Raw genomic sequence first — 21,642 nt, 5'->3', positions numbered from 1 at the left:
TGTCAGTCATTTTAGGATTTTTGTCTTATTCTCTGAGGGACATGGGAAGTGTGGGGTTTTAAGGGGCGTGATGTAAATTTTGAAAGCATTCTGGCAAGATCGCTTTGGCTGCTGTGCAAGGAAGCAAAAGTGGAAGCTTGAGACCAGTTAGGAAACTCTTATAAAGGTCCTGGTGAGAGATGGTTTGGACAGGAGGAAGTGAGAAGTGGTCGTATTCTGGATCCATTTTGAAGATGGAAATGAAAGCCTTTGTTGATTGGTTGGTGGGGGATTAAGAGAAGGGAGCCAAAGATACCTCCAGGGAGGGAGCTTCTGGAAGGACGTGGTGAGATACTGAGATGGGGAAGACTGCTGGGTGAGGGGGTGGAGGGTGAGGAGGTGGGCTTGCACCTGCCAGTTTGCCATGTCTGTTAGACGTTGGCAGTTCAGGTAGGAAAGGTTAAGGGTGGAGAACCAGGTCGCTCCTTCTCCCCGAGCCCACTCACTCTGTCTTCTCTTGCTAACTCTTCCCCTTCCCACTGGTCCCGGCCCTTTCCTCCAATCACGGGTCAGAACCGAGCCAGCGGGAGTGGTCCTCAGGCCCCTCATGGCAAGCTGACGAGCAGGGGCTCAGAGATCTCAGGATGAAATCACCCCTTCGAGGTCCCTAGAATGCCCTTGGGCGTCTCCTAGTCCGAGCCCCTCCTTGTTCACACGAAGGAACGGGCGGAGGAGGGTGTGACTCGCCCACGTCACGCCCCGACACTGGAGCCCAGGCTGCCCGGGCACTGGGGCCCAGGGACCTGCGCAGACCCTGCCCCGCTGCACGCAGGTACCATGGAGTGCTACACGGAGGAGAAGGCCAACAAGATCAAGGCGGACTATGAGAAGAGGCTGCGGGAGATGAACCGGGACCTGCAGAAGCTGCAGGCCGCGCAGAAGGAGCACGCGCGGCTGCTCAAGAACCAGTCTCGCTACGAGAGGGAGCTCAAGAAGCTGCAGGCCGAGGTGGCCGAGATGAAGAAGGCTAAGGTGGGGGCCGGGGCGTGGGCGTGGCGTGGGCGGGGCCAAGGTGGGAGCGGGGGCGGGGCCGAGATGAAGAAGGCCTAGGTAGGGGCGGGGTTGGGTGACGCCAAATTGGGGGGCGGGGCCGAGATGAAGGCGGCAAAAGGGGGCTAGGGGACAGGGGTGTAGTTTCAGACCCACTTACCGTGTTAAAAATAATCACCGCTGTCAGCGTGGCTGCTTGTCTTGACACACGGCATTGCCTGTTTCAGCCCCATCCTGGTCCTGGACCCGGTCCTCTTAGTGCGTTGTCCAGGGTTAAAGCACCTTTCCCCCTGGAGGGGCAGGAGAGGGGCCCCAGGGGCCCCGCCCCACCATCGTGGCCTCCAGTCCACACGCAGTGCATGTGAGGCCTCCCACCTGTGCCATGTTTGCCTATACTCATGATAATAATTATGTAGTGACGATTGGATGTGGCTCTCCACCAGTCCCCCAACACCACAACCGCATTTGGTCCTGAGGAGGAGCTGGAGAAAGCAGCCCAGGTGTCACTGCCACTCCTCAGAGGGTGACTCCCGCCTCCTGGGGCAGCGCTGGGATTCAGACTCAGTTCTCTGCCGCCACCCTTTTCCAGTCGCCGTCGTCCAGGGCGCTCGAGCCTGGCTTCTGGCTCTTCTGCCTCCCCGTCCGGCTGGGTCCTCATTCCCGCCTGGGCCCGCAGATCCGTGCTGCCCTTATGTCCTCCGTCCCCTTGGCTGCCTGCTGCACGTTCCTGCCCTGGCCCCAGCCCCCCGTGTACCCCAGCTCCCCGCAGCCCTGCGCCAGGCGCTGGGACAGGACCCCAGCGAGCCGCAGACAGCTGGCCGTGGGAACAGGTCCCACAGAGGGGAGCACCCGGTGCCATGGTAACTGCGTCCTCCCCGCCCGACTGGGCTGGCGCTGACCAGTGTGCAGCGGAGAGGGGTGATGCTGTGATGATGCAGATTCTGCCAGGTGGGACCCTCAGCCATCGGGCTAGCCACCTCCCCTGGGCAGGCTCTGTCCCCAGCCACGCCTGGGCCACACATCCAGGGCCCGTCAGCCTGTCCAGGGTGGAGAAGGGCCAGTCTCGCTCTGCTCAGACGGTCCGTCCTGCACTGGCCCCAGGGAGCCGGTTTGCCCCTGGACCTCCACCAGCCGATGCTGCCCCGGGCTGCAGGAGGAAGAGGGGGACTTGGGTCAGCGGGCGCCCTCTGGTGGTAGGAGGGAGGGACCAGGGCCTTGGTTGTCCCCTTTCGGGGGCTGCACTGCACATTCTGCAGCCCCTGGAGTGTTCTGGGGGCTCTGCCTGCGTCCTGACTCTGTCTCCCTGGAGGCTCCCTGGCTAACACCTCTCGAGGCGGTCCTGGCTGGTGCCGGCCGGCCGTCATCTCAGCGGGAGGTGACCCTACTGTAGAGGTCCCTATGAGGCAGGACCCTTCTATGGCTCTGAAGCCTGGAAAAATAATATAATAATGCCCAGGACGTGTGTGAAGGACAGAGGGTCCCTGCGTGTTCCCGGGTTTCAGTCTCAGCTTGCTCAGCCCTTCAGCCGGGGGCCCCGCTCTGCCCGGGTAACTGTGCCCTTGTGAGCCTAGGAAAGAGGCTGAACAGAGCACCCTTGGGCTGTCCCAGGGTGCCCAGCAGGGGCCCAGGGTTTCTGTCAGAAGGACCGAGGGCAGCAGTCAAGGATTCTAACCAGTTGCCGTGAGAGCCAGTGCCCAAGACCCTCCCAGCGCAGTTCAGGGGCAGGCCCTGCGGTTTACAGAGGTGGCCTAAGCAGAGGAGACACTCAGGACAGTGCTGGCCTCAGGTGCTGTGCTGTCACGTGCCTGGAATGTTCCCACCCGTTCTGAGACCACCATCCCTGTGATGACCTCCCTGGGACTCGGCCACACAGGCAGAGCTGGACAGATGGACCTTTGTCCAGAAAGACACATTCCTCCCCAGGAAGGCTCTGGCCCCGGCTCCATATGAGGGCCGCCGTCTCAGTGTGCGTGCAGCTCCCTGTGGGCGGGGCTTGGGTCCGCTTCCCGCCCAGGCTTGGCTTCTCTTGTCAGCCCCAGCCCTTTGGGGGAGCATTTGTTCTGGACCCCAAAGGCCCGGCAGCAGGGAGCCCTCCTCCTCTCTGTAGCTTCCCCGCGCCCCCCCCCCCCCCCCGCCGACACAGCCTGCCTTCTGAGGGAGAAGCCAGCGCAGTCCTTCCAGCCTCCCTCCCGGGCCTTTTCCTCTCTTAACCGCCCTCAGGGCAGGCTGGTGACATTCCTGGGGCGTCTGAGGCCTCAGTGGCAGAGGAGGGACAGCGCGCACCTGATTCTCACGGCGCCGTCCCATGGAAGGAGTCTGACCCCTGTGCACTTTGCACTCTGTGCTCTGGGGCCAGGGGGGTGGACGCTACAAGGGCCCAGCGCACGGCTCCGCATTGTGCCGGCTCACCTCTGGCCTCCCGGGTGATGCGCTCTGAGCCTTTGGCCGGCCCTCCGAGAGCTCGGCTCCAGGCTCTGTGTTTGGTCGCCAGCTCCGCTCTGACCTGCCCTGGTGCCATCCCCACGGCCGTGGTAAGAGCTGGATTTTGAAGCAAAGCGACCTGGGCCAGAAGTCTGGCCACCCATTACTGATTTTATGACTTTAAGTCATTTTGTCTCTCTGAGGCTCCTTTCTTATTTGTAAAATAGGAGTGAGAACGCCTGTCGCGTATGATTATCGTGAGGACGGGGCTGGGCATATAGTGTGGGCTCAGTAAATGATGCTGGTTTTTATTGTCGTCACCGTGAGAACCTGGCCTGGGAATGCGCCCCGCCGGCAGCTCAGCTGCGGGTGGGGGAGAGAACGCTGCTCCGTCCAGGCAGGACCCCTTGCCTCCAGCAGCTTAGGCTGGTCCCAGAGTGGCTGGGCACCGGCAGTGGCTCTGCGTGAGGACCACCAGGGGCTGTGAGCAGAGCACTGGGGGCCGTGGCTGGACCCTGCACAGTGGTCTCACCTGCACGGCTGGGCTGGCAGTAAGGCCGCTCCTTTCCGTAGGTTGCCCAGGTGGTGGGACACCTTCACTCCTGTGGACAAGGTGGGGCCAGACCCCCTGAGGCACTGCCACCCGGTGGCTTCCACCCCTGCCCGGCATCCTCCGGGCCAGCCCTCAACCCCACCATCAGGCCCGGCCTCACCCCGGCCTCACCCCGGCCCCGCCCCATCCCAGGTGGCCCTGATGAAGCAGATGCGGGAGGAGCAACAGCGGCGGCGGCTGGCGGAGACCAAGAGGAACCGGGAGATCGCTCAGCTCAAGAAGGAGCAGCGGCGGCAGGAGGTGAGGGCAGCCTCGAGGGTCCCTGGGCCCCCCGCCTCCCCGCGTGCCTGGCCGCCCCTCCTGACCACGCGGGCCTGAGCGGTGACGGTGGCGCTGGGAGGAGAGGCGCGGCCCTACGCGGGAGGGCAGGACGGCTGCGGGAGCCCAGCCCGGTCCTCGTGGGCTTCCGAGCCAGGCCTCGAGCCCGCCGCCGGGTAGGACCCTGCCCAGGTCACCAGCAGCTTCCAGCGCTGCAGGGAGGCCTGGCGGGCCCGGCCCTCTGCTCCAGGCTCCTCGCCCGCGGCGGGGAGAAGAGGCCGAGAGACGTGTCCTCGTGGAGAAAGGGACCCAAACGCTGGGTCCCCTTTACCGGCGAGTTTTGGCTGCACAAGGCGCTCACCTCCAGGGCCGGCCCGGGTGGAACGGGCTTCGGGCCCGAGTGTACACCCCACCCTCTCCTCTCACCCACAGTTTCAGATCCGGGCTCTGGAGTCCCAGAAGCGGCAGCAGGAAATGGTCCTGAGGAGGAAAACCCAGGAGGTGAGCCCGGCCCCTCCCCCGTGGCCCCTGCCCTGCCCCCCTGTCCTGAGAGCAGCCCCCCTGTGGCCCCAGCTCCCCCTGGCCACGTGCTGACTTGGGGTGGCCCCCGTGGGAGGGCCTTTCTCAGCTGGAGTGCTGAGGCTGGGGGTGGGCTGCAGGCTCCGGTCCAGATGCCGTAGTGGTTAACTTTTAAAAAGGACGGGGAGCCTCTTTTGTGTCCATTTCACATTGGAGACCCTTTGGACCTTTCTCAGTCCCAAACCCAGGCCAGGACGGAGCGACCCTGTATTCTCCCTGCCCCGCGCCCCAACCTGGGCCTTTCCGTGGGCTGGGGGCACCCTGTCCACTGGGTCCCGCTCCTCTGGGCCCCCAGGTTTCTGCACTGAGGCGTCTGGCCAAGCCCATGTCTGAGCGGGTGGCGGGCCGCGTGGGACCGAAGCCACCCATGCTGGACTCGGGCACCGAGGTGTCGGCCAGCACCACCTCGTCCGAGGCCGAATCGGGGGCCCGCTCCGTCTCCAGCATCGTGCGCCAGTGGGACCGCAAGATCAGCCACTTCTTGGGGAGCCACCCCGCGCCCACCATGTCTGGCGCCCGCCCTGCCAGGTGAGGCGGCTTGGGGCACCTGGCCGGTGCGGGCGGGGCCTGGGAGGGGCAAGCGCCGGGGTCCCCTCGGCCGTTGGCTCTGGGTCTGAGTCTCCACGCAGCTGCAGAGGCTGAGGGTGGTCCTTCCCCTGCCTCTTTGTCTCTGCCCCCCAGAAAGAAGTTCCAGAAGAAGGGGGCCAGCCAGAGCTTCAGTAAGGCCGCCAGGCTCAAGTGGCAGTCGCTGGAGCGGAGGATCGTCGACATCGTCATGCAGAGGATGACCATCGTCAACCTGGAGGCTGACATGGAGCGGCTCATCAAGGTGGGTCCTCCCCCCGCCCGGCTCTGTCCCCCCCCGACCCCCTCCTCCCTGCGGGCCGGGCCGGGCAGCAGCCTGAGGCCTCCTCCCTCCCCCCAGAAAAGGGAGGAGCTATCCCTCCTGCAGGAGGCGTTGAGGAGGAAGCGGGAGCGGCTGCAGGCCGAGAGCCCGGAGGAGGAGAGGGGGCTGCAGGAGCTGGCAGAGGAGATCGAGGTGCTGGCGGCCAACGTCGACTACATCAACGACAGCATCGGCGACTGCCAGGCCACCATTGTGCAGCTGGAGGAGACCAAGGTGCCCGCGGGGCGGGGGAGCGGGAGGGCGCCTGGGCCTGGGGGGAGGCAGCCCTGGTGACGCGGGCCCTCCGCCTCCCGGTCCAGGAGGAGCTGGACTCCACAGACACGTCGGTGGTCATCAGCTCCTGCTCCCTGGCCGAAGCCCGCCTCCTGCTGGACAACTTCCTCAAGGCGTCCATCGACAAGGTAGGCCGGGGCTCGCCTCCTGCCGGGCCCAGCGGGTAGGCACCCCCGTGACCAAGCACAGGGCCCGGCCGCCCGGCAGCGGCCCTCACAGGCGCGGGCAAGCGCTGAGGCTGTAAAGCGGGGGACGGCTTGCTGCGCGCGCGGCTTTAACGAGATGACGGGACCAGAGGCTTGGCGTGGCGCCTGGCACACAGCAGGGCCTCCGTCGGGGGCGACCCTAGCGTCTGGTGCGAGCCCATCCAGAGCAGGGCCGGGCCTGAGCCCGCGGAGGTGGAGGGAGCAGCGTGTGTGTGTGTGTGTGTGTGTGTGTGTGTGTGCGCGCTTCCGGTGGGGCAACAGGACCGCACAGACATGCTCCGCCCAGGCGTGGGGTCAGGGGCCTCGTGCAGGAGCAGACGGCATCCCTTGGCCTGTGGCGGTCCCCTGTCCCCTCTGCCCGACGGAGCGCTGGCCGTGGGGACTTCCTTCCCCCAGGATCTGTGCCTGCGGGGCAACTCGGGGAAGGGGCAGGGGCTTGGCCTCCTTGACCCCTCACCCGCCCCAGGGAGCTCTCTCAGCTCTGCTTGGCGACTCGGGAGCGTGTTCCTCTGCCGGGGCCACCGTGACCAGCCCCGCGGCCGGGGGACCTAAACAGCAGACGTTTACTGCTCCCCGTCCTGGAGGCTGGGGGTCAGAGATCGAGGTGTGGGCGGGTCCCTCTGAGCCTCTCTCCTGGGCCTGTAGACTCGGCGTCTCCCTTCCTGAGGTCCTCCCTCTGTGTGTGTCTGTGTCCTGATTTCCTCCTCTTATAAGGACACCGGTCATAGGGATGAGGGCCCCCTCTAGACACTTCATTTTAACTTAATCATCTCCTGAAGACCCCATCTCCAAACACAGTCACGTTCTGAGCTCCTGGAGGTTACAGCATCTACATATGCGTTCTGGGGACACGATTCTGCCCATGACAGGGAGTGTGCCCCACAGCGTGGATGGGGGGGATGGGGGCTGAGGTGCATCGCAGGTCTGTGATGGGCACAGGCTGGGGCCTGGGAGCTAGCGGGGAGGCGTCTGGTTGGGAGCAGATTCTGGGAGGGCAGTGACGGCGGTCCCCACAGCCCCAGGCCGGGAGGGGTAACCCCAGGCCTCCTCGCTCCCCACCCTCAGGGGCTGCAGGTGGCCCAGAAGGAGGCCCAGATCCGGCTGCTGGAGGGACGGCTGAGGCAGACAGACATAGCGGGCCCCTCCCAGAACCACCTGCTGCTCGACGCCCTGCGCGAGAAGGCCGAGGCCCATCCCGAGCTGCAGGCCCTCATCCACAACGTGCAGCAGGGTACAGGGCGGGGGGCGGGCCTCGCGGCCCCCAGGGACCCCCAGGGCTCCCTGCCTCCCGCCTCAGAGGCCCTCCCTCCCCCAGGCTCCCCGGAAGCCGCGGTCGGATCCCAGAGGGTGAGGGGCGGGAGGGCGGGTGAGGGGTCGGGGCCTCACCCCTCGGCTCCCTCGTCCCCGGCAGAGAACGGCTACGCCAGCACAGATGAGGAGGTGTCTGAGGTCTCGGAGGGGAGGTGAGTTTCCAGGTTGGGAGCGAGCATGTGCCTGGGGCTGGGTTGGGGGGTTGCCGGAGGGTCGAGGGCTCAGCCTGGGCTCGGGGGCTCTTTGGGACCCGTGAACCTAAGCCCCAGGGAACCGGGACATCAGCTGTCGCCATCCTGACCCTCCTCTGCTTTTTCCTTAGCTTCTCCCAGTCGTTCACCATGAGAGGCTCCACCAGCCATGACGACTTCAAGTTCAAGGTGAGCCCCACCAGCAGGAGGCCGGGGGGCTCCCCGCAGCCTGGTCCTCCCCACCTTCCTGGGGCTCTACCCCTACCCTCAGCCCCAACCCAGTATTGCCTCCAGCTGGGGATGCGGCGGCCAAGAAGGGTCTATCTAACCTGGAAAGGGTCAGGGTGCCCAGATGTGTGACCCGTTACAGCCCATTCCTTTTGAAATGGGTGGAGTGACATCATCACAGCCCGGGGCCTCGCTTTCAGAACTCACCCTCTTCCCCACCAAGACTCTGCCTCCTGCTCTGGGTCAAAGACCAGCTAACCCTGGATGTCTAGTTACTGCACGCAGATTACTGACTCAGCAGGGGGGGAGTCTGTCTGACACTGAGGGAGCAATTACTAGACTAGACGGAGCCACGAAACAGGACTCACTAAAGAGAGAAGGGAAGACCCTGCAGACTGGGAGCAGTGACCTGTGCACAGCCTCTGAGTAACTGATTAGCGGTGAGCAGCAGAGGTCAGCCTGGCATTCTGTTTGCAAAGTCTAAAGAAGGGCAGCAGAGGCATTTCCTGTTGGTTTGGCTTCTCCAGAAGCCTCGGGAGACGTGTCTGGGTCGTGTCTGCCGGGGCCGTTCCATCACCTCCTCTGCCTCAGGCCGGCGGCACGTCTCCCCGCTGGAACTCCCCCAGCTCCCCGTTCTGTGCCGTCGTGTTTGGGCAGTGGGTCCACCCAGCCCTTCCTGTCTCAGGGTGAGCCCAAGCTGTCCGCCCAGATGAAGGCCGTGTCTGCCGAGTGCCTGGGCCCCCCGCTGGACGTGTCCACCAAGAACATCACTAAGTCCCTGGCCTCCCTCGTGGAGATCAAAGAGGACGGAGTGGGCTTCTCCATCCGAGACCCCTACTACCGGGACAAGGTCTCTCGGACCATCAGCCTGCCCACCAGAGGGAGCACTTTGTAAGGAGGGAGCCGAGGGGTGGGGGGATGGGTGGGACCGGGAGGTGGGCCTGGGCCTCACTGGACCCTGCATTCCAGCCCCCGGCAGTCTCGAGGAGCGGAGACGTCCCCTCTGACCCGGAGGAAGTCATACGACCGAGGGCAGCCCATCAGGTGAGGACATGTTCTAGACCCCGGGGGCGGGAATCGCTGGGAGGCCCGCTGTAGACCGTCGTGTACACGTTCATCCGGCCCCGCTCGGCTCCCCGCACGGCCCCTTCCTCACTTTGTCAGCTGCGGCTCAGGAAACAATCTCTCCATAAGCACCTGAGCTGGTGGCCAAGGCCGCTGCTAAAAACTGCCGGCTGCCGTGAGCTCAGCGTGGGCGGATTTGCAGTGGCCTGGACTGGTCACGGGACCAGTGGGCTTCAGCCCCGTTCACGGCCAGGGGTCCTTGGAAGGCCTCAGCCCCTTTCAAGGTCTTGTCCTGTGGGCGGAGTGTAGGTGAGTAAGGACAGTCCTGGGAGGGGATGCAGGACCGAGGACAGTCCCCAGCCGGACAGCCACTCATGGGGCCCCACGGGCTTCTTCGGGTCTCCCGATGCCTCTCAGGGTCACCTTAATTTTCAGAGATGTTTGGTGGCCTCCCCAGGTCACACAGCGAAGTAGTAGAAGGGCAGGGGCTCAGGATGACCTCATGCACCTGCCTTGTCGGGAGGGGGACATGCTCCTGTCCCTCCCTCCGGTCCAGCCGCCCATGCCCGTGGCTGCAGATGGGCCTTTGGTGGGAGGAGTCGCAAGGGCATCTGTGCACCCGGGGCCCCACAGACCGTCCCGCCCCCCGTGACAGAGAGAACACACTGAATTGCAATTGGGGGGAATGTAGGCTGGACTCGTGATGACCCTCCAAAGGGAGGGAGGATGGGCTGAACCTGAGGGCCACCTTCCAAAGAGCAGGGTCATGGGTGCTGGAAGGGGTGGCGCCATGAGGCCTTGGAATCTTCCCTGGAGATCAGGTCACGCTGTTTGTGGCAGTTGTGTTGTCAAGTCACCGTGAACACGACTTAGCGAATCCTGAGCTGTTGTTCCCGGGAAATACAGGGCTGGGCTCCTGGGGGCCTCTGGTCCCAGCGTTTCTATCAACCCGTCATGTGAGTTTCTGTTTCAAGACACCTAATCCAATATGTACCGTTGACTCATGAACATTGAACTCAGGGCCAACAGCCCTAGAACTCACGCCTGAACGAAGCTCATCTAACACGTATTTTCTTTGTAAATCACGTCCCAGCTTCCTTGAGCTCAGGACACCAGGTGGCCCTGCAGCACCATCTTCGGGGCCATTTTAAACACTGAAATCACCAACCAAAAGCACAAAAATATGAAAAGCATGACACTAAATAGACTGGAAAGGGCGCTGTGTACACTGTGAGGGAGGTAGGGCCACCTCTTTTGACCTCAGCTGGGAAGATGTGCGCTTGGGTCCTCATGCCTGCAAATGGCCAGGAAGGCCCTGGGGGTATTGTTTGGGGCTGACAGATAGGCTTTGATGAGCAGGTGAATTAATTCCCAAATGCGGAACCCACGGATCACGAGGACCAGCCCCCGGGGGCTAAGCAGGAGCTGGGCCGTAGGACCCTGCAGGCCTTACAACCAGACGGAAGGTGGTGCAGGTGACCCCGCGTGTGCATGCCCGCGGGCAGAGGTGCGGTTACTAACGGATGCTGCTCTGTCCTGCTCACCTGCCAGGTCCACAGACGTGGGCTTCACGCCCCCCTCGTCCCCTCCCACTCGGCCCCGGAACGACCGAAACGTCTTCTCTCGTCTCACCAGTAACCAGAGCCAAGGGTCAGCGCTGGACAAGTAAGAGCCGGGCGCCGGGGGGCGGGGGGCGCAGAGGGGACAGGGAGGCTGTGGGCGGGTCCTCGCCGCGGGCGGGCGGGCAGCGGGGAGGCCCTAGGCATGCTGTGCTGGCCCCTCTCCCGGCGCCTCCGCCCTTTCTGTGCTGACCGCGGACCCCTCCCGTCCCCTGAGCGTGTGGGGACCGCAGGAGAGGGCACGAAGGAAGCCACGGGGCCAGGCCCGGGCAGTCGGGCACCCCGAGGGCCTACCCAGAGCTGCCCCGCCTCCTCTGCTGATTCTGATTCTTCTCTGGGGCCCCTTCCTTCAGCTTCAGTCACGCATCCCCCCCCCCCCGCCCCCGCTAATGCTCAGGCCACGCCCCAGCGCCCTTGTGAAGGGTCCCTGCAGAAGGAGACCCCGTTTCGGTCACATGGTGGGGTCAGCTCACCCCTACTGACCGCTCCCGCTGGACACTTACCCCACAGTGTGGTGGGCAGCGACCCCCAACGCCGCCCCAGGCTTGCACACACGGGATTCCGCTGGAAGTATATAAACCAGCCGTGAGGACTGCCTTCCCTGCTGTACAAAGAGGAGAGAGGCTCAGAGGCCCCGGGACACCTAGAAAGCAGTCGAGTTGGGCCCAAACCTGGGATCTCTGACTTGTGGGGCTCCGCGTTGGCGAAGGGGGAGGCCCCGCCCTCCTGTGCTCCCCGCCGGGCCCCCCACACTGCTGGGCACCCCCGACACCCAACTTTCTGCAGCCCCCGGAGGGCTCCTCTCGGCTCTAATAGCTCCTCTGTCCTTCGGCGGAGCCCAGGCTACGAAGTGCTAGTCCTTGCCTACATCACCTCTCCTCACAGAGACAGACCATTGCTCCTGCCCCAAACCTGCCGTGGCCCCCCTTGCGGGAGGACAGCAGCGAGCCCGGCCCACGCCAGCCAGGGGACCCCCATGCCAGCCAGGGGACCCCCATGCCATCCAGGGGACCCCAGTGCCAGCCAGGGGACCCCCATGCCAGCCAGGGGCCCTTCACACCAGTCAGGGGCCCCTTACCCCAGCCAGGGTGCCCCCCATGCCAGCCAGGGGACCCGCATGCCAGCCAGGGGCCCTTCACACCAGCCAGGGGCCTTCACACCAGCCAGGGTGCCCCCCACACCTTGACAGTCACAGGTCCCTCTCAGCAGCTCTGGGTGGGACCCTGGCATCCCAGCCCCAGGGGCTTCCAGACCCCGGTCCTGCCCGGTGGCCCGGGTGTCGGGCCCATGTGTGTGCAGAGCCAGCTCCCGGGCACCGTCCGGCGGCTCCTGGGGCCAGTGCTTGGGGTTCAGCAGGCCCTCGAAGCACTGCTGGGAGAGGCCTGCCCCTGGGAGGGGTGGGAGCAGGCACAGCGTCACTCAGGGGGCAGGGGCCCCCAGCTGGTGCAGTGAGGCAGCCGGGGTCCTGGGACCAGCAAGGCCCGTCTCCCCTCCGCCCCTCCCCGCCCCCATCCCCGCCCTGTTGTCCGAGGGGCGTCCCCAGCTCCCCGGCCTGCCCCACCTCCTCTCCGCTGCCCTCAGGCCCTCCCTTCTGTCCTCTCTCCGCTCCCCCTGCAGAGAATAACCACCCTCTGACCTCCCCACGCTGCTGCCGCCTCCGCTCCCTCGTGTGTGTCCCTCTCTCCCCCTAATCCAGCTAATTTTCTGCCCCCAGGTCTGATGACAGCGACTCCTCTTTGTCGGAGGTCCTGAGGTACACAGAATGTCTCGCTGCTCCCTCTCTGTCCCCCTTCCCCCGCACCCTGCCCTCAGCATGCGGCCCCTCCTCTCCGTGGCTCCCCCAGACCCCCTCCTGCCCTTCTCACCCCTGGTTCCTCTCTCGTGGGTGCTTCGTGGCCTCTGACTGCGCCAGGCTGGAGCTGGGGGCTCGGGGGGGGCATATGGCTGCTGGTGGCTTGTCACTGGGTGGGAGGGGCGGGCAGGGAGCCTGGGGGGCCGGACCCCTGGAGAGAGACTGCTGGAGGGTCGTGCTGCTCAGTATTGGGGGCTCCCTCACCGACCTTGGCTCTGAACGAGAAGTGGCCCTGCCCACGTCTCCTGGCCCGAAGACCAGGAGTACCAGGAGACCTCTCTCCCCTCAGCCAGCCCCGCGCACACGCACACACGTGCGCACACGCACACACACGCACACACACACACACGCACACGCCTCCCCCTGCCCGTAACACGGAGCAAGTCCCAGGACCTGGTGGGCCTGAGCCCCGGCTGGGAAAGGGCCACCCTGGGCTGAGGGCTCCGCCTGCTCTTCCGGGGCGACCGCCACTCACTGTCCCTGCCCCCGGGGGTGACGCCTCTGTAACCGTCCCCTGGCTGCAAGGCTGCCAGCTACCCCCCCACCCCCTGGCCCCTCCCATGGGTGGAGGGTTATCCTTTAACTCGGGGTCTTGCCACTGCTGTCTTGGGCTCCTTCCCCGGCTCCTTCCCCTGGGCCCAAGCCAGCGTCAGAAGCGGGGAGCTGGGGGGTGGGGCTCTTCGTGTGCCTGCGACACCGGGGACAGCTGGGCCTGTCCGACCGCCGTCCTTGGGGGTGCCGGTGGAGTCCGGGGGCTCTTGAGCAGCTGCGGGCAGGGCAGGACATTGGTCACGTCAGACGCTCTCGGCCACAGGGGCGGCGCTGTCTTTGGAAAGAATAGGCCACGTTTCAGACGTGCACGTGACTTGGCCGGGGGCTCGTTCCCAAAGACCCTCAGTGGGAGAAAAATCCTCATCCTCAGGCCCTGCAGGAGGCTGGTGTGTAGCGAAGTCCTCAGGCCCGCCCAGGACAGGCCTCCTTCGTCTCTGAGTGCTCGCGGGGAGGAGGGGGCCATACCCTGCACAGAGCCTCACTCCCCACAGGGGCCTGCGTTCTTCCCACAGAGCTGAGCAGGCCTCCCCAGAGGGACTTAGCCCTTTGCAGATGGCAGTCACGGATCTGACCTCACTGGTCCAAGAGGGCCCAGGTGGGCGTGACGTGCGCGCGTCTCTGCATGGGCGTGGCGGCCTGGGCGCCCTCCCTCTCTGCACTCCTCGACCCTCCCTGTGGTCACCGAGGTGCCGGAGGAGCCCATCCAGCTCTGGGGCCTCTGCCCTGCCCGGCTGGGGCCTGGGGGCCTGTGTGTCTCGGGTTCTGGGTCAGGCAGGCGTCGGAGGGGATGCCCGCGTGTTCTGGCCCCCCGGCTGTGCCTGGCCGGGCTTGCTCCCCGGAAGTGCTCAGGATGGCGACTGAGAGGCTGCACCGCAGGCCCCCGTCTGCGCGGCTCTCGGACCTGGGGGGCTGTGGCTGGAGCCCCGGCCACAGCCCGAGTGCCCCTCCGCCCGTCCCTCACCCGGGCGCCTCGCTCAGCCTGGCCGCGGTCCCGGGCTGACGGGCGCCTCTCTCCCTCTCTCCCGGGAAGGGGCATTATCACCCCGGTCGGAGGAGCCAAGGGCGCGCGGACGGCCCCGCTGCAGTGCGTCTCCATGGCCGAGGGCCACACCAAGCCCATCCTCTGCCTGGACGCCACGGACGAGCTGCTTTTCACAGGGTCCAAAGGTGGGCGGAACCCGGACCGGCCGGGTGGGGTCAGGGCCTCCCGCCCTCGCGCTCCCTCTCCCAGAGTGGGCTGCCCAGGAGACGGGATCACCGCCGCCAGGCTGAGGAGGTGGGGTCTCCTGCCGGGGCTCAGGGCTCCCCGCCCCGGGCCTCCCCTCCTAGCTGGCCCTGGGGTCTCCATCCAGTACCTCCTTCCAGACCTGCCTCCCGAACTCCAGGAAGCATGCCAGGTGCCCCACCTTTGCTCATCTCAGCCCCTCCCCGACCCCAGCACTTAGGGCTGCGCACTTCCTCCGATTCCTTAATCCCAACAACCGTCAGAAAACGTTACCTTCTGGCAGGAAGAGCAGCTGTGCAGGAGACAGCTAATAGAAAAACGGGAAATATGTATACACCTACCTGCGTGGCAGGAGGGAGAAGGTTGTGAATCTAGGCGAGGTTGATTGGTTCCAAGTTTTCCCCCTGAGACTTGCTTGCCATCGTTCATTAATTTGGTCAGTGATTGGCAGGCACGGGAGCTTATTCTAACCCCGGCACCCCGGCGATGCTCCGTGAACCTGGTGTTGGTGGGCGTTTGCCCGAGAAGCCCTGGTGGGAAGTGCCGGGCTCGTCCGTGCACCACGGGAGCAGGCGGGAGCACGTGTTCGCCCCTGGACCCGGAGCCCGTCCCCTGGGCAACCCTGGACCACCTCCCCTGGCCTTGGCGGCCCCGGTGGCTGTGGGGACGGGAGTTCCCCGGGCCCCGGCCATAACGGCTGTGTCCCGCTCATGCCCACTTTCTCGCAGACCGCAGCTGTAAGATGTGGAACTTGGTGACAGGGCAGGAGATCGCAGCTCTGAAGGGCCACCCCAGCAACGTGGTCTCCATCAAGTACTGCAGCCTCTCTGGGCTCGTGTTCTCCGTGTCCACCTCCTACATCAAGGTGTGGGACATCCGAGACTCGGCCAAGTGCGTCCGGACCCTCACGTAAGTCGTCCCGCCCGGCTCGCACTGGTGGCGGGGCAGGAGCCAGGACCCAGCCCAGGAGGCCCGCGAGGGACAGCCCAGCCCTTACCTCTGACCCTGCCTCTCTCCCTCACGGGCAGGTCCTCAGGCCAGGTGGTCTCAGGGGACGCCTGTGCGGCTGCGTCCACCCGCACCATCACCAGCGCTCAGGGAGAGCACCAGATCAACCAGATCGCCCTCAGCCCCTCGGGCAGCATGCTGTATGCCGCCTCGGGCAACGCCGTCCGCATCTGGGAGCTCAGCAGGTCGGGGAGGGGCCCGGGCAGGGCGGGGGACCCCCGGGGCGGTGGGACCTCGGCCGCTCCTCCGAGCCCCAGGTTGCAGGCAGCTTGTGCCTGCGTCTCGATCTTGCTCTGAGGGGGGGAGAGTCCCCTGGCCAGCGTGTTCACCCCAGGGTGGACCCCCAACCCCACCCCAGGGTCCCCCCGATCCACCCCCCCAACACTGGGCCTCTCCTCCCCTGCAGGCTCCAGCCCGTCGGCAAGCTGACTGGCCACATCGGCCCCGTGATGTGCCTGACGGTCGCCCAGACCGCCAGCCAGCACGACCTGGTAGTGACCGGCTCCAAGGACCACTACGTTAAGGTACAGAGAAGCCCTCGACCTTGACCTTGAGGCCGGGCTCGGGGGCGGCTCTGTGCTCCTCCTGCTCTCCTTGCCTCGGCCCTCTCCCTCCACTGCCTTGGGACTCATGGAAAATAATGAGACCCCTAGGGGATTTATGCTGAAAAATCACCCCCAAGGAGTCAGGTCTGTGCAGAAGGTCAAGATTGCAGCGTAATTTTTGTACATGCTGAAAAATCAGAAAGAACCTAAATGTCTACGGGTAGGATAACAGTCAGGTAAATTAGGGAAAACCCACAGGACAGGAAGCAGTGCAACTGATTACACGATAAATATGAAAAAAAACCCACAAAGAGCACAAGTCAGCACTGATGCTGTTTGCTCCCTGGTCGTGTCATTGCAAACGTAGGTACAAGGTCGGAAACTGGGATGCAGTGGATAAAAAGGGAAAGAGGGTGGTGGGGTTGTGATGAATGTTTTTATTTAAAGTACAAGTAGTGTTATATTTATTTATTAAAAAGTTTTAAAATTTTAATAGGAGGCTCACACCCCAAACCCACCTTGAGTCAGCCTCCCTGCCCCCAGTTCCTGTCCCCCGGGAAGCCCATCTCCACCCGGCCTCCCTCCCGCCCCTCCTCCGCAGATGTTTGAGCTGGGTGAGTGTGTGACGGGCACCGTCGGCCCCACCCACAACTTCGAGCCCCCGCACTACGATGGCATCGAGTGTCTGGCCATCCAGGGGGACATCCTGTTCAGTGGCTCCCGGGATAATGGCATCAAGAAGTGGGACCTGGAGCAGCAGGAGCTCATGCAGGTGCAGTGGGGGCGGGAGGGCTGGGCTGCGGAGAGGCGGTCCCCCGGGCAGGGCTTGGGGACCCTGTGTCCTGGGCCAGAGCCCCCCAGGCTGCCAGTTCTGCAGCCTCTTCCCCACCTGTGTTTACCCCCCTGGCTGGTACCCTCTTCCCCCCTGTGCCCCCCCGCCAGCCAGCACCCTCTTCCCCCCTGTGCCCCCCCCTGCCCCCTGGCGGGCACTCTCTTCCCCCCTGTGCCCCCGCTGCCGGCACCCTCTTCCCCCCAGTGCCCCCCCCCACCGGCTGGCACCCTGTATCCCCCTGTCCCCCCCTGCCAGCCAGCACCCTCTTCCCCCCAGTGCCCCCCCCACCGGCACCCTCTACCCCCCTGTCCCCCACCCCCGGCCAGCACCCTCTTCCCCCCAGTGCCCCCTGCCGGCCAGCACCCTCTCCTGCCTCCACCATCTGCCTTCAGGCAGCAGCTCTCAGGAAGGGTCTGCTCTCGGCCCCCGGTCTGACCAGTCGCCCCCTTCCCTTCCGACCCCTCTGAGGGCTAAAGGGCTCTCTATCGGTGCAGGGCCTCAGGGCCGAGCATGGGAGCAGGAATGAAGGACTCATCTCTGGAGCCTGGGGCAGGGTCCCCCGCTTCCCGCCCTCACGGCTCGCTCCTCCCGCAGCAAATCCCCACGGCGCACAAGGACTGGGTGTGCGCCCTGGCCTTCGTCCCGGGCCGCCCCATGCTGCTGAGCGCCTGCCGCGCAGGCGTCATCAAGGTCTGGAACGTGGACAACTTCACGCCCATTGGCGAGATCAAGGGCCACGACAGCCCCATCAACGCCGTCTGCACCAACGCCAAGCACATCTTCACCGCCTCCAGGTGGGTGCCGGGCAGAGAGCTCTGTTCCCGCTCCCCACCCTCCCCCGGGCGCTGTCCCCGCGGGCGGGGCGTGGAGCGGACCCCACGGCGCCCCTGGCCTGAGCCCGCCTTCGCGGAGCGCCCGTGGGGGATGCTGGGCCCCAGGCTGGGACCACCCCCCGTCTCCCAGCCCTCCCTGCCCCTGACACAGCAGCCTTGACCCCTGTGCAGGTATCCCAGACCACAGAGCAGCCCACCTCCCTCAGCCCCAGCTCTGGTCCCATCCAGGGACGCCCAGGCCCTCTGTCCCAGGGGCAGCTGCTCGGACGGCCTCTTCTTTTTCCTTCTTGTTCCGACCACGTTCCTTCTCTCCGCCTCCCCCTTTCCGCCTCCTCCTGCCTCTCCCCCCACAGTGACTGCCGGGTAAAGTTGTGGAATTACGTCCCTGGACTCACCCCCTGCCTTCCTCGCCGAGTCCTGGCCATAAAGGGCCGAGCCACCACCCTGCCCTGACCTCCGCGCCCCCTCCGCTCTCCTCTCCCCCTCCCCCTCCTCTCTCCCCCCCCATCCTCCCTGCTCCCATCTCCTCTCTCATCCTCCCCCTCTTTCCTTTCCCCTCTTTCTCCACTTCGATCTGAGCTGCTTCTTAACGGTACGACATTATTTTACTCCTCTTCCCTTCTCTCCCCCCATATCCTGCCTGCCCCGAGATTGCCCCGCCTGCCCCTCTTCTTTCCGAGCGTGGACGGGGGACAGACCCCCAGGAGAGGGGTGCCAGGTGGCAGAGAGCAGACGGGGAGCATTCAGGCCTGGACAAGACAAAACAAAATAGCAACAACGGAGAGAACCCGTGCTAAGGATCCTGTGGGGCCTTGGTGACCACAGGCCCCTCCCTCTGCCCAGCACCCCTCCACCCCTGCAGCCGCCCTCGGCCTAAGCAACGCTTGCCCCTGGGCCCCAGCCCCGCCTGGCACGTTGGGGAATCTGGCCCATGCTTCATTCGGGGGTGGCCAGCCGTGCCCTCTTCAGGAATTGACCAGGCCTCTCTTGCTCCGCCCAGTGACCTGACAGTGAAGTTCTGGAGTGCCCGGCGCCTGGTACCCAGCGGCCCCCACTAGGAGTGAGCTCAGAGGACAGCCTGACCCTCGGCCCAGCAGCTGGGATGCACAGAGGGGAAGCTGGGGCCCAGCGGGGCGGCGCCCGGGGGACAGAGGCTGTGGCCCTCCTGCCCGCCTTCCTCTCCCTGACCTTCCCACGGGATACTGCCCCCTCCCTCCCCCGCCTCCTGGGGACAGGGAGGTCCGGGAGTTAATTAAGCTGTGAAGCCAAAGGGCGTTTCCCCTCATTTCTCTCCCTGCAGGCCTGCCCACCCCCCAACCTGTCCCCGTGTTCCCTTGCCGAGCTGGCCACGCCCTTCCTCCAGCCTTGGCCCGGGGGGTCGGTCCGGGAGGTGGGGCAGCCCTCGCCGTGCCCCTCCGGCCAGCAGGCCTCCCCTACATCCTCTGGCCCAGCCACTGCACCTGCCTCTGAGCCCAGAAAGATAGCCCTCAGGTAACCATGGAAACCAGGTGTAGGCAGCTGGCCCTGCAGCTGACCTTAGCCCCCCGGCCACCAGTGGCCACTCCCCGTGGACCCCAGCAATTCCTTGGGTCCCTTTCTGACGGGGCCACGGTGGAGCTGCTAGAAAGATTCCTTTGGGGAGATGGTCAGCGTACTTCAGTTGTTTAATTTATTTTTTATTTTTATTTTTGCTGTTGCCTCCTGGAAACTGACTTGAAGTTTCTTCCCACAAGCTTGTTCCTTCAGCTCTTAGGGGCCAGGAGTCCCAGAGGCGATCCGCTCCCCGCCCTCCAGGGCCGCCCCCCCCATTTGCTTTGCGGAGGAGGGCGGCGCCCCTTTGACTCTGCAGCCTGGGCCCGTCCCCGACCTCACCCGGGGGCCGCTCTAGTGCCCCCGCCTCCGGCCGCTTGGCGCGTCAGTGCCTTCCTACGCCGGGGCCTGGCACCCGCCCCGGGCAGCCTTACACCAGCCATGCCCGCAGAGCCACATGTGTCTTCTCACCCGCGGGGTCTCCTGCCCACTGTCCCCACTCCCAGAGCCCCAAGTGGGCCATGTAGGAAGCAGCTCGGAAGACTGTCCACCATGAAGGGGCTTGGACGGCACGCCCGGCCTGGCCCCTCCCCAGTCCCCCTGCATCTCACCCCGGCCAGGCGGAGCCCCCGGCGTCTTTCCCTGGTTAGTCAGGAGACTTGCGTTCAAGCCTTAACTGGCACGGGCCAGGGTCTCTCCCTGTAGGGCCAGCGGTGAGGATGGACTCCACTGAGTTTCTCCTTTCCTTGGGGCCGTGGACTCCCCGCTCCCGGGATGTTGTTAAATCCGCATTCTGTTTCTTTTTCTTCTTCCTTTTACACTTTCTCTGACACTTAACTGGTCTTGTGCTTCCTGGCCTCACTCAGTCTGAGGGCCGGGAGCCCCAGCTCTGTTCAGAGGACGCAGTGACTTTTGGATCTTCCGGAGGGGGCCCTGTGCTCTCCCCTCGGTGCCCCTCCCCACGTGGCCAGGGCCGAACTCGCCCTGTCCCCACTGCTCCGAGCTGCCCCCCAGCTCAGAAAGCCGTCCTGCTGTGAGGGCCCCCTGCTGGACTTGGGGTCGACATCGGGGGAGCAGACGTGCAGCAGGGACACGCCCAGAGCCGGGACAGTGTCTTCAGGACTGGAAATCCCTCCTGCTGGGCCATCCCAGGGGTGCCGGGAGCCCCCTCAGCCGCTCAGAAGTGGGTACAATTCTCTTCTCGGGCCCCAGCCCTCCCCCCACCTCAACAGAAAGCTTCAACCTTGCCTCCTGTAAGAAAGAATCTGCATGACTGTTTACAAACTGTGGAAACACAAAAGACTGGAGGCCTCGGCCTGGGGCCACTGGGCAGCGGCTGCAGGCCTGTCCTTGCACGAGATGGGCCCTTTGGCCCGCGAGAGGTGTTCAGCGTCCCTGCCCGTTTTCTGCTGTTTCTTCTGGGTCAGCTACCTCATGGCAGGCTGGCTCTGCTGTCCTGGCGGGAAGCACTGACTCTGAACTTGAGGTCTCGGGAGCCTTTCCCAGCTGTGCTCCAGAGCACTGAAGTCTGCCCGCTCCTTCGGGGATGGGCTGGGTACATGGTTGGGGGGCCCCCAGCGCCCTTCGATGCACAAGCATCCTCAATGTGGAAGCACAAAATGGTTGTGATTTGAGCACAAGGCAGGGCTGGTGGCAGGCGGCCTGGGCAGACCCGGCCAGGAGGCTCGGCCCATGGGGAGACCGAGGACGCCCACTTCAGGGGCTGCCCTCGCTCCGACAGGGCTCGGCCCGCAGCCTGTCCTAATTCCGGGACTCATCCTGCTACTTCTGCCCTGCTGTGCCCACCCGAAGGCTTGAGGCTGGCCCTGCAGGCAGGCCACATTGGAGGGCTGGGGGCCCCGGAGTGGCACCCTTTTTCCCCGACATCCCGAAATGTTGAATGCTCGATCCCAGGTCCATCCCAGCCCCACTGAGCCTGTCGGGCCTGGACCCATGTCCTGTTCCGGGGCTGAGCCCCGGCAAAGCTCTCCAAGCAGGCTGGCAAGCTCCCCTGACGGGACCATCTTCCGGCCACTGCCCATGGCCTTCTCAGCGCGGTCCTGGGCCAGGCCTCTGCTCTCAGCATTGACCAGGCCAGTGTTTGCCTCCATCTGCAGGGCTGGCTCCTTCGAGGCAGCTGGAGTTGAGTCTGGAGCTTGCCAAGGAGAGAGAAAGGCTGAGAGAGGCCAGCACGCCTGAGCCTCTGAGGCGGTCAGGGTGCCGCCTTCCACCCCTTGGGGGGCCATCTGTGGGTCCAGGCATGGTCCGGCCCTGCTGCCCGCCAGGGGCCGGGTGGCTTGGGCAGAGGGAGTTTAAAGCACAAACCACCGGAGGGAGGACTGTCACCAGGACCTGCTCACGCCACCCGGTGTGGCGGCGACGCTGGCAGGGCTGCTGTACGGTCGGGGATTCCTGGCCTCTCCCACCGTTGCGGGGCCCGGATCCCGGGCACCCTCTGGAGCGGTCTGGGCTGGGTGCGGGCACACCCCCTGGTCGCTCATCCCCACATCGCCCGGTGTGCTCAGCACCGTGTTGTGTGGCCAGGGCCTGCCCTGCTAGAGCGCT

At 65.1% G+C, this 21,642-nt stretch overlaps 1 protein-coding gene across 1 annotated transcript in view; it reads left to right on the top strand.

Annotated features, from left to right (window-relative positions):
- Window positions 1-19,117, top strand: part of KIF21B (kinesin family member 21B) — a 41,365-nt gene extending 22,248 nt beyond the window's left edge. Inside the window, exons 15-35 of the mRNA XM_059906241.1 lie at window positions 812-1,011; window positions 4,196-4,303; window positions 4,754-4,822; window positions 5,196-5,428; window positions 5,582-5,729; window positions 5,826-6,020; window positions 6,107-6,208; window positions 7,352-7,517; window positions 7,698-7,749; window positions 7,920-7,977; window positions 8,702-8,907; window positions 8,986-9,060; window positions 10,633-10,746; window positions 12,415-12,453; window positions 14,135-14,271; window positions 15,058-15,238; window positions 15,358-15,522; window positions 15,744-15,861; window positions 16,484-16,654; window positions 17,309-17,508; window positions 18,548-19,117. Of these exons, the coding sequence (XP_059762224.1) occupies window positions 812-1,011; window positions 4,196-4,303; window positions 4,754-4,822; window positions 5,196-5,428; window positions 5,582-5,729; window positions 5,826-6,020; window positions 6,107-6,208; window positions 7,352-7,517; window positions 7,698-7,749; window positions 7,920-7,977; window positions 8,702-8,907; window positions 8,986-9,060; window positions 10,633-10,746; window positions 12,415-12,453; window positions 14,135-14,271; window positions 15,058-15,238; window positions 15,358-15,522; window positions 15,744-15,861; window positions 16,484-16,654; window positions 17,309-17,508; window positions 18,548-18,605 (2,795 nt within the window). The 3' untranslated portion in view covers window positions 18,606-19,117. The remainder of the gene's footprint in view (window positions 1-811; window positions 1,012-4,195; window positions 4,304-4,753; window positions 4,823-5,195; window positions 5,429-5,581; window positions 5,730-5,825; window positions 6,021-6,106; window positions 6,209-7,351; window positions 7,518-7,697; window positions 7,750-7,919; window positions 7,978-8,701; window positions 8,908-8,985; window positions 9,061-10,632; window positions 10,747-12,414; window positions 12,454-14,134; window positions 14,272-15,057; window positions 15,239-15,357; window positions 15,523-15,743; window positions 15,862-16,483; window positions 16,655-17,308; window positions 17,509-18,547) is intronic.
- The last annotated feature ends 2,525 nt before the right edge of the window (window positions 19,118-21,642 follow it).

This window comes from Balaenoptera ricei, chromosome 1, assembly GCF_028023285.1.
Source record: "Balaenoptera ricei isolate mBalRic1 chromosome 1, mBalRic1.hap2, whole genome shotgun sequence".
NCBI classification, from domain to species: domain Eukaryota; kingdom Metazoa; phylum Chordata; class Mammalia; order Artiodactyla; family Balaenopteridae; genus Balaenoptera; species Balaenoptera ricei.
Note: the sequence above shows the minus strand (reverse complement) of the source record. Positions and strands in the feature narration are given on the sequence as shown.